General features: G+C 43.3%; 1 protein-coding gene across 1 annotated transcript; it reads right to left on the reverse strand.

The window, feature by feature from the left end:
• Positions 1-356: 356 nt before the first annotated feature.
• Positions 357-11,410, reverse strand: slc5a1 (solute carrier family 5 member 1; the record flags this gene model as incomplete). The annotated part of the gene is made up of 15 exons (XM_080755267.1): positions 11,330-11,410; positions 10,017-10,088; positions 9,523-9,627; positions 9,325-9,384; positions 9,087-9,191; positions 8,709-8,814; positions 8,176-8,256; positions 7,422-7,633; positions 6,157-6,292; positions 5,641-5,748; positions 4,573-4,723; positions 3,172-3,340; positions 2,754-2,969; positions 1,093-1,198; positions 357-574 (listed from the first exon to the last, which is right to left on the reverse strand). Exons 2-15 carry the CDS (start codon positions 10,083-10,085, stop codon positions 357-359), a joined length of 1,842 nt encoding a protein of 613 aa, XP_080611393.1. The 5' UTR covers positions 10,086-10,088; positions 11,330-11,410.

Raw genomic sequence — 11,410 nt, forward strand, 5'->3', positions numbered from 1 at the left:
TGAACCCATTCTGACCTGAGATCAGATTCTAAAAATGTCAGTCGTTCTTCGAATTTAAAAAAAATAGCAGACCTACAAGCTCGTATCGCGCCACTCGGTGGCGCGATATGAGCTTGTAGATCTGCTATTTTTCAATAGGTAAAGCATAACATGATGCTAACACCAAAACGGGTGCCCGGTCAGAATGGGTTAATAGTGTGAGATTTATAGATATTGGGGCATAAATAATATATTGGAAGCTTTTTATTAAGAATAGATTTTCAAAAGGGCACATTGCTGTCCAGGGGGCAAAGGGCAGGTGCTCTAGCACCACCTATATAGTGTCTATCTGTGCACGCCACTGTTGAAGGTCCATTTTAGCCATAGAAGCCATGGAAGAAAATGCAAACGCAAAGAAGAATGATAGCGTTGGCGTTGGCGACGTTCCTCCAAAGAGGCTTCTCTGAGGTGTCCGTCAGTTTCCTCTGCAGCTCGGCTTGCTCCTCTTGGCTGAGGGCGGGCGCGTTCGACTGGCTCTCCAAACCACAGAAACACATCACCGCCTTCTTGCACATGCCTGGCTCTTCAGTGGGCTCTGTGAGGTGGGGGGACGGATGACGACACACAGCTTGAGTATACACTAGTTTGTGTGTGTGTGTGTGTGTGTGTGTGTGTGTGTGTGTGTGTGTGTGTGTGTGTGTGTGTGTGTGTGTGTGTGAGAGAGAGAGAGAGAGACACATCAGTGATGGGCAACTTTGACGATGGAGAGGGCCACTATATTTCCACACTCACTCCAGATAGAGGGCATGTTACTGTCGTAGCAAAAATATTGAACCAATGAAAAGTAGTACAAAACACTTGGGACAAAACCTCTTAACTCCATTGGACCCTCAAACTCATGTCTCCACACACACCCCTTCTCATGGAAGTAATTGACAATACAGTATATAAAGTCACAACACCAACTTTGATGAGGCAGTATTGCTTTGTTTTCAATATATAATCTTTTCTTCATTTCCTGAAAAAAGTTTTCTTTTCTTTTTTTCTTAACTAATTTTGGACATTTTGGAGTTCTTCCCAACAGACAGCTGCAGAGCTATATGTTCTGATTACCTTCTATCTCCATGGTATTAGACTGTTGGTTATCCAACCAATCCTCTTGCTCCAGGTCCACCCTCTCCTCCTTGTTGTTCCTCAGACTCCAACACAACCGATACAGCTGGTCAAATAACAACACATGTCAATGACAGCAGGGCCTAATGAGCAGTCTGACTTAAATGTGGATTAGTTACTATTAGCAAATATTAGCATAATTTAGTAACAATAAACAATACAATTAGAAATTTGAATACATGTTTTGTTTTTTTGGTCTGGTAAATTGTAGCAGTAGCCTATTAAAAAGGCATGAAACCCTACAGGTGGATTTTGTAGTTTCCAGTTCAGGTTCAAACTACACAAGGGTGAAAATATTGCAGGCTGCACCAGTAAGCCGCCCTGGGGGGCGAGAAGCGTGCAAGCATCCGCCTGGGTGACGGCAGATTGCTGGGCGAGCGCTGGCGCTTTGAGATGGGGGAGTCAGATCAACACATGGAATGAATTCTGTACTGGCCATTATGGAGCATGTCTTGAGTGTACAGGGTTTGATGAGGTCAGATCAACATATGGAATGTCAGGACAGTTCAGCTCCATATATGGAGATCTAAGGGTGGCAGCAGGGGCAGTGTCTTGAGTGTACAGGGTTTGATGAGGTCAGATCAATATATGGAATGTCAGAACAGGTCAGCTCCATATATGGAGATCTAAGGGTGGCAGCAGGGGCTGGGTCTTGAGTGTACAGGGTTTGATGAGGGCCCAGGTATTAGTATAGGACCGGGCCTTAATTTTCGGGTCTGTTGAGAACTCAAGTTTTCGCGGGCTGCCAGGCGCGGCTGCACTAAAAACTTTGGGGCGGGCTAGAGTTTTAATGGACAGGTATCAGTCCAAAGGGAGAGGAATGACAGATGGGGAAGGATCAACATATGGAATGTATCTGTAATGAACATATATCCATATATGGAGATCTAAGGGTTTGAGGTCAGATGTAGAGTTGCTGGCCAATATTGATGACATCAGGGATCTCCATATATGGGCATTCCCATATATGGACTTAATATTCATGACATCAGGGAGATCACTGATGTTGTCACGTGATGTCACTAGGCATGACCATATATGGAGGCGTGGGGTGACGGACGGACGGACTGACGGGAAATTCACGTTTTCATAGTAAATGCGACCTATGGTCGCAATAAGGAAGGCCAACCATCAAACACAGCTACTGCTAATAAAATGTATGAATGGGTGATTAATTGACAATAACTGACTGCACATTGCATTTGGCACACCCATGGCTCTGGGCAAACCTAGCCAAGCTTCGTTGCTTCTAGACTATCCTGCCATATGTTTTACTCTGCTGTAGTTAACAGTATATAAGACAGACTACAACATTGGCCTCATTGCCTCATTGGCCTCATTGCATGCCCCTTTAAAGACGGAGCGCCATGAGTTTTGTACTTTTTCTGTTTTGTACGTGTCTAATGGAGTTAACATTACTCTTATAGACCCCCAGATGTGATTAGAATATTGAAATGTGTTTTCCCTGTGTATTCCAAATATGTCATGGATGGGCTTGGTCATGAGCGATGTGCTGACAATGAGGATGTAGGCCCACATGTTTGTCATGGATGGGCTTCATGGTCATGAGCGATATGCTGACAATGAGGATGAGGGCTTACATGTTTGTCGTCGATGGGCTTGGTCATGAGCGAGATGCTGACGATGAGGATGCAGGAGATGACAAACAGGATGATGCTAAAGTAGAGGTAGTGGACGCCACAGATGATGGTGGGACAGAGGCTGGGCTGGACACAGCTTCCGGTCCCATAGACAAACTCGGCAATCATCCTGGAGAGACCAATGAGCAGGCCTATCATTAGCCCATAAAATGCACCCTGTTGAAACGAAAGAAGAGTCGGGGGGGGGGGGAAGTAAATCCATTTGACATCTATCTATTTCCGATAAGGCTAATAAACTGTACTTGTTGCCATAGCACAACCTTGAGTAACCGATTAACCTCTGAGATAATGTCGGATAATTGTTTTATGACGTAAAGTTGACATTGCTCGTTGCTAGATAATTGGAATGATGACTCACAGACTCGTTAACACGCTTGCAGAAGATGGCCAGCATGAAGACAGCAGCGATGGGAGGGGTCAGGTAGCTGGTGATGGACTGGATGTAGTCAAAGAGCTGACCACTCTGAGCTGACTGCACCATGGGGATCCATGCTATGCTCACCCCAATTAGGACCAGTATAAACAGCCTAGACACACGCACGCGCGCGCACACACACACACACACACACACACACACACACACACACACACACACACACACACACACACACACACACACACACACACACACACACACACACACACACACAGATGTTGCCACAGATGTTCAGGTGCAAAACCTGAATGTCAAGACTAATAAACAATATAGTCTTTATAAAAAGCAATCATAATTGTATAAGAGACCTTGAACAATGAAAGATTCTGGTCTCTTTTTGAAAAATAGGTGCACATCTGTCTGTTTCTAAAAAGGTTATTTTTCACTGTTTTCAATGTCCTCTTTAAGTGCAGCATTCAAAGGCATGGCCTGCACAAAACGATGGCACAAGCATTTCTGTCTGCACCTGTACAAGTTGATTACACACGCGGTCCTATATCAGTATGCAGTTATACCACACAAGTCTTTATTTAACTTTTAAAGCGATATAGTTACTGTGCATAAAGCAGTCTTTCACAAGTTGAGTTCTTAAATTAGCCGTTAATTATGCCCCCTGTCTGAAATTGGCCAGAGATGAAACTTGCTTGCAAACCACCCAGCCCGCGAGACATGCAGCCGCCTGGGGCGCCAGGTCCTTAGGGGCAGCGCTGTGTAGCCCTACAAAAATATATATATATTTTCGAAATAATGAAATAAAATAAAAATGTGTGAAATAATTGAGAACGATGCAACTTGGGAACCTAATAATACCCGTTGTCAACTTGTCATAGCACCCGTTTTAACTGTCTGTCTGTGTCCCACATGGAGATCTCTGTGTCTGCCTGTGTCTGAACTCTGAAGAGTGCTGCAAACTGACTGTGAAAAGTGGAGTGGTTAAGTAATCAATTTGCAAGTGTGGGGTTGCCATGGCAATCAATTGGTTGAGGCAGAGGCTGGAAATTGCACAGGTGAGGGGACTTTGGCTCATTAGGCCCACTGGCAGAGCCCTCCTGGAACGGGAGGAACAAAGACATGCATTGTTTATATTCTGAAAGCATGGATCCCTCGTCTGGATCGACCAAAAAAGGTTAAAGAAAAACACTGTTTGTTTAAGTTTAATTTGATTAAATCCTTCATAAGGACACACTCTTTCCATTCACCTGCAACCAACCCTGCTCTAGCCTCGGAAATTTTAACAGCAAGCGTGCAGTAAAAGTGTTAGTTCCACAACATGTCTGTTCATACAGAGTTTATACAGACATATACGATTGGGCTGTTCTATACCTTCCTGCAATCATGAGTTCTTTCTCGGAGGCTGAGCTGCGGATTTTGGTATAGATGTCCATAGTGAAGAGAGTACTGGCACTGTTGAAGATGGAGGTCAGAGAACTCATGAGAGAGGCCAGCATCACAGACAGCATGAGCCCCCGTAGTCCTGGAGCACAAAGACGTGCAAATTAGACATGAAATAATGAACTAAACGACTCTATAAGCTTCTGAGCTGAAACCACTGTTTTCCCCCCCACCAAAAATGTTCAAGCTCTGTATTCTATAGTAATCATTGCATGTTTGTTACAATAATACAGGTAAGGTACATACATATACATCAGGGGTGCCCACACTTTTTTGACTTGAGAGCTACTTTCAAAATAATCAACTCAACAAGATCTACCCACTGAAAAAAATATAATAGCCTACCATGGCTGAAAATGGCTTTAGAATAGCGGCGCTGGCATTACATGTAAAACAAATACAATTGGAATGGGAAAGGGAGAAATGGAATAGGTTGAGATTTACTTTGTAATTCTACCGACATTTGGGCGCAGCAACACTCTTGAAAACAAAGTATTGTTATGTGGGTTTGAGCTGACAGGCTTTTTTATGTCAATGAATCAAGTCAACTTAATTCAAGTGGCAGATGCCAAAAATAGTTTATATTTCAATTAACTATTCTTTAGGGACCTGTCATGTGGTCTACCTGCACAGCCTTTGTGATCTACTGGTAGATCACGATCTACCTTTTGGGCACCCCTGATATACATAATCTGGTCATGATACACATTTCTTTCCGTTCCTATTTTTATCACTTCTAATTTCATTTTTTATTTTTACATGTATTATTCTTGTATCCTGTATGAGCTCTCCCTCCTGATTGGATAACATTTGCATCTCGATCTGAAAAACAATGTTGTGTTTCCGAAGAGGCAGCCTGTTCATGAAATCTATACAAGCACGCAACGGAATCAAGACGTGATGTTCATTGCCTTATTTTCCAGGGGGAAAACATTTTCTTTTCATCGTTCTGGACATAGTTGCCTATAATAAAACATCTGCATTTAATTAGCCACCTACCATCGGGCATGAGGTCCACCACCAATTTAGGATAAGCAATGTTGGTGCATCCCACCTTTGTTCCGCAGTATTCCTCACACTTTAGAGGATCCACGCATGCCACTATATCTGCAACACAGTGACACAAATCACGTCAGAGACTTTGTACTGTTTCTCAAAGCAAATTAACTTTGTAGTTACGCTACTTCTACACCATTGACTGCAGCCAACCAGGGCTGGACTGAGACACAAATTCGTCCCGGACATTTTCACAGAATTTGGCCCAGACTGGCCCACCACAACCAGTGCGCAGCCGCAGATACTCTACTGACTTTTCGGGGTCGAGGCCCATACAAATACTTGAAATACAAGCCCTTAACACCACCACATTTACAGTACAACATAAATGATATACAGTACACAACCAACAGACAACTAATTTAACATTTGGCCCAGACCGGCCCACCAGAGGGTCTGCCCACCGAGCATATGTTTGGTACGTGGTACGTCCTGTGGCCAGTCCAACAACACACTCACCAGTATACAGGATTCGGCTGATCATGCCAGGAAATACCATGAGGAACATGGGCAGAAGCTTCAGGTAGCCACACAGGATGCAGCCACCCTTCACATGCGATAGATTCTTAGCTGAGAGACAGCGCTGGACAATCACCTGCAGGACAGGACATTACATGAGCTTTTGGGAGAAGTACAGTCGTTTCACGTCAAAGACCCCAAATTGACACATAATTGAGTGTTTAAACTGCTCTTCCTTTTGCTGAGGACCCCCTGAAAGCACCATCCCAGTGACCCCTGAGGGTCCCCGGACCCCACTTTGAGAACCAGGCCATCAAACACTCAAGAGGTTCTCTAGTTCAGGGGTTCCCAAACGCTTTCATGTCAAGGACCCCCAAAATGATACTCGCCTGGAACTCCCTCAGCGACCCCTAGGGGTCCCCGGACCCCACTTTGGGAACCACTGCTCTAGTTGCAGGGATGGAAACATAGTTCCACTCAGAGATAAGGGGGAGTTTCTGTCATCATAAGATCAGGCTGTACTCAAAACAATAAATACCAGGACTGCGTGCCATGGCGCCTTGACTCTGTAATATTCTGATCGTAAGAACGTACAGTATCATTAGACCCAAAGCTCTTTCACATGCGTTGTGAGCTTGTAGATCGGCTATTTTCAGCAAAGCCATTTAGTGTAGATTGAAAACAGGATATAACCTATATTTAAATAAAAAAACATTGAGACATGAGTCTCTTTTACAAGGGAATCCACCGTTCAACTAAGTATGAATATCAGCTCACAGTGGGTCTGAGATTATTGTCTTTGTCTTGCTCTGCTTCCATTCCATTTCACACTGTGCGTCTTGCTGTTGATCTTATCTATGTCTCTGTGGACACATTTATGTCTAACTAAAAGCATGCCTAGATCTCCCCTTAGAGTGCAGCTATACCCTTACTTTAAGCAAGGTTATAGCTGAGTACTGTCTACCAAGAAAGGGCCTGATGAAGGTGTACTGTACATTTGTAAATGGTGCATTTATATAGCGCTTTTGTCCAAACTAGTGCTTTACAGTGGGCATTACCCATTCACACACCTATGTGTACCTACAGTATATTCACACACACCTATGTGTGAATATAGGTACGTTTAATATTGGCGCTTGCCGAGACTAATGATTGATGTAGTTTACGTTTTTTGGTGGGGAAAGAATTAAGTACAATTTTGAGGCAGACAGAGTATTCCCACATATCTCAGTATTGATACTTAACAGGTGTTAGGGTTTTCCTACCTGATCCGTGCACCAGTACCAGGTGGCCTGAATGGTGAGTCCAAACACCAGGCCTGGCCACGGCAGGTCGCCCGTTATCGCGTTCCTGAAGATGTGGAAGGAATCCGCCCGAGGCTCGTAGCATTCCTTATTAATGCTGGCACTGACGTTACTAGGTATAGATGCCATGTATTTCTCCACGAAGGTGTCGTAGCTTCCCACCTCAGTAAAGGCTGAGGGGAGAGAAGCAGGGTTAGAGAAGAAAATCAGTGGTTCTCAAACGTTTTCATGTCAAGGACCCCCATATTGAGACCCGCGGACCCCCATTTGAAAAGATATGCCGCCAAGGACCCCCATAAGAGAAGAGTTTTATGGCCCCAGCAGTGATTCTTCTCAAGCATTTTTATTTCAAGGACCCCCGATTTGACATGCATTAGGCTACGGACCCCCATTTAATGGCATTTCTATCTCTGGGACCCCAATTTATATTGTAAAATCGATGTTAATTCAGTGTACAAATGGAACCAAATGGACCCCGTTCTGAGTCACAGACCCATAAGGGTATACATTTGGTTCCAAAGTATAATTTAGCTGCATGGGGAGTGGGGACTCTGAACTCAAGGGCCCCTGGGGGTCCCCGGACGCCACTTTGAGAACCACTGGAGTTAATAACCGTGAGGCTTTGTGTTCATAATGTCAGCAAGCAATGGAGGAGGATGTTTGTTGCAGGCATAAAAAGAGCAATAAAACATGCATTGATAGAGGATGTTTTTACCGAAGCCCATGAGGATGAATGATCCAACCACCATGATGACGGTCTGCAGGGTGTCTGTGTAAATCACAGCAGCCAGTCCACCTGAGGCGCAATTATCCATATTATAACATAATACAGTATGAACACTTCAAGTTAACATATTCGGGTTTTGTAGTTGTAGTTTTTGAGGCGTGCTTGTACTTCATCGTACATGGGTAATTAACCACAATGCAAACCAGATTAACAAGCCCGGAGGAGTGTGTGTGTGTGCATGTTTAAGTGTGTGTTTCAGTGCGTGCGACGTGCGTGCGTGCGTAAGTGTGCGTAAGTGCGCGAAAGTGTGTGTGTGTGTGTGTTGTGTCGGGTCTTAGATAACTTTAAATATCAACATATTATATGACCTTATATGAGAGGAAGACCTTCTTTGGCATGGTATAGAACTGAGAATGTTGTGTACATACACTAGTATACACTATATATGTTTTGTTCATTGAGGGGTCACAGTATGCTCTGACAGTGGATGTGGATATGAATAAGAACGTAGATCTATATACCTGTAACCGTGTACAGAGCAGTGATCGCCAGCAGGGCGATCACAGCAACGTAGATGTTGAGCCCCAGAGCCTGGTTAATAAAAATGGCACCAGAGAACATATCTGCCTGTTGAGAGAGATAGAGAGAGAGAGTGAAATCAATACTGAGCTTCCCAAGGCTGAGATAAACAAAAAAAGAGGACTTTCTTATAGCTAATTTGGTCGTACGATATGTCACAATTAACTCGCAACAAGGCGAAAATGGAGGCAACACATTTTGTAGATACTATTTCCGGCTCGCAACAATCGTACGAGCCGATCGTACAATGGAGATTAAATTAGGCATAAGCGGAACACCACGGGTGATGAGTTGAGGTGTCTGTTTGTAAAGTGACTTACTGAGATCTTGGTGAAAACATACAGGAAAAGGGAGAGCACAGAAAGATAAATTCTAATGCGTTGTCCTCCGAACCTTTTCTTCAAATACTCAGGCATAGTCACCACCTAAACAAACCCAACACATAATGAGCATACAGTCAGTGCATTAACAAAATTACAAAACTATTAATCTGAGATTTGGGGTTTTTTTGTGTTTGGATGGGGAAAATAAAATATATGACAGGCGTGTGATCTTTACCCCAGCTTTAATATAGATGGGCACGAAGAGCCATCCCAGAATCACCACCACGATAAGGGCCTGAAATGCACACACAAGGAAATGAATAATGGACATAGAATGCTCTGTCAGCTCAGCTCCCTCTGACAGAGATAAAACTGTATGACAATGTCAGAGGTCGACATTTTTTGTAATGTCAGTCATCACGACTATACTCACATTCCATTCAAATCCACCAATAGCTATTCCCCCAGCAGCCGCAGTACCAGCAATCCCTACAAAGTGTCCACTGCCAATGTTACTGGCAAAGAGGGATGCTCCTATCTGTGGGGAGAGACATATGGTGTTTGTCCTAATGTAGTATGAAAGATATATTGCTTTTACACTGCATTTACTGTAAGCCACAAGACTAACAAGAATCATGCACATGATTTCATATGATGGTGTATATAGGCCTGTGCTGTGCATCTGAGCCCGCAGGTGCAATCAAAGGTTACGGTTTTATCACTGCGCTCAATAAGGAACACTCAATGATTTACAGCTCTAATTAGGTCGCTTCCAATACACAAGAAACAATGACATTCTTAACTAGAAATGATTTGTCAATCACGCTTCTAAGCATCGGAGACATATATGCCAGCATGCTGGAAGTGAAAGATTACTCTTATCTAGCATTATTGAAGACATGTTCTTGTGGAGAATTAAATACTCACTGGCCACCACACCATGCTCCGCCCCGCAAGGAAGAAGCCACCCACAGTGGATCGGTTGGTGCGGACCATTGCCTGCAATGGGTCAATTTCATGTTCACGTATTGTACATTTACATTTCTTATCATATGCATTTTACCAGACACTTCATCCACGGTGAGCTAAAACAAAAAGGGGGGGGGAGTGTAACATAAATTTTGGTATGAAGTGTACAACATACAGGTCCTCAACCTTTTCTGGATGAGAGCCCAACTTAAAATCTCAAAAGCATTCACGGCCCATCCACCTGACCACTTAACAGCCAAAATGGTTGCGTGGTCAGGTGGGTGGCGCCATGTGTATTTTTAGGGTTTTATTTTATTTTATTTTATTTATCAATCCGTCGATTGTGTTCCTGCTTGGATGAATGGAACTAACGTATTAATTCAACAACAATAGTTAACGGTCACTATGAAAACTCATTTTTCAAGATTTTTAAAGAAGTAATACTGCATTATGTCAGGATCATGGTCAGTATTAGCCTTTAGGACTGTCTCTTGTAGATGTATTTTATTGATTTTGACATTTTCATATCTACGAGAGTCTTCCCTCTGTGGTCACACTGGTCACTGCAGGGACACCAGCGGAGCCCATGTGGATCCGAACATGTACAAATGCAAAATATAAGTTGCTTACCCTCTTGCCCCAAATGTTAAAGAGGCCTGCGGGGTGCTTGTGCAATGTATTAGTCCGTAGTTTTCAATAAAGACGTTTTTTTAATCCTGTCAGTGGCAGAACACCTCTTTCTCCCCTTGTTTACTTCCTGTTTACATTGAGCGTAATTCAGGCATTCACCGGATACGCTCCCTCACTACCGCCATTGGGAATTTCCGACAGCATCGGCCACAGATGGGATTAAAACACTTCTTTATTGAAAAATATGGAAGTAATACATTTGGGGCAAGCAGGTTTGCATTTGTACATGTGACCACAGAGGAAAGAGCAATAAGAGTCTCGTAGATATGAAAATGTCAAAATCGATAAATTACATCTATGAGAGTATCTAAGGCTATAGGTCAGTATCATGGTCAGTATCATGGGTAGTCCTGTCAGTATCATGTCAGTATCAAGTATCCTGCCATTATCATGTCAGTATTATGTCAGTATCATGACAGTACATGGGTAGAATCACTTTTATCACTTTTTACTGCATAATGTTGTAGTATACTGTGTATGTAAATGTGAACATGTGAAACTATGGGGTAGGGGTTAACGATTGACAGGAAAGGTTTGTAAGAATGTACATGCAGACTGAACGGAGGCACTGAACAACTCACCCATACTCCAACAGCAAGGACAACCACAAAATAAATCACAATAACAGATATATCCGCTGCATTGTTGAGGGCTACTGTTGT

The sequence above is a fragment of the Protomyctophum bolini genome, assembly GCF_963924005.1.
Source record: "Protomyctophum bolini genome assembly, chromosome: 22".
Taxonomy (NCBI): domain Eukaryota; kingdom Metazoa; phylum Chordata; class Actinopteri; order Myctophiformes; family Myctophidae; genus Protomyctophum; species Protomyctophum bolini.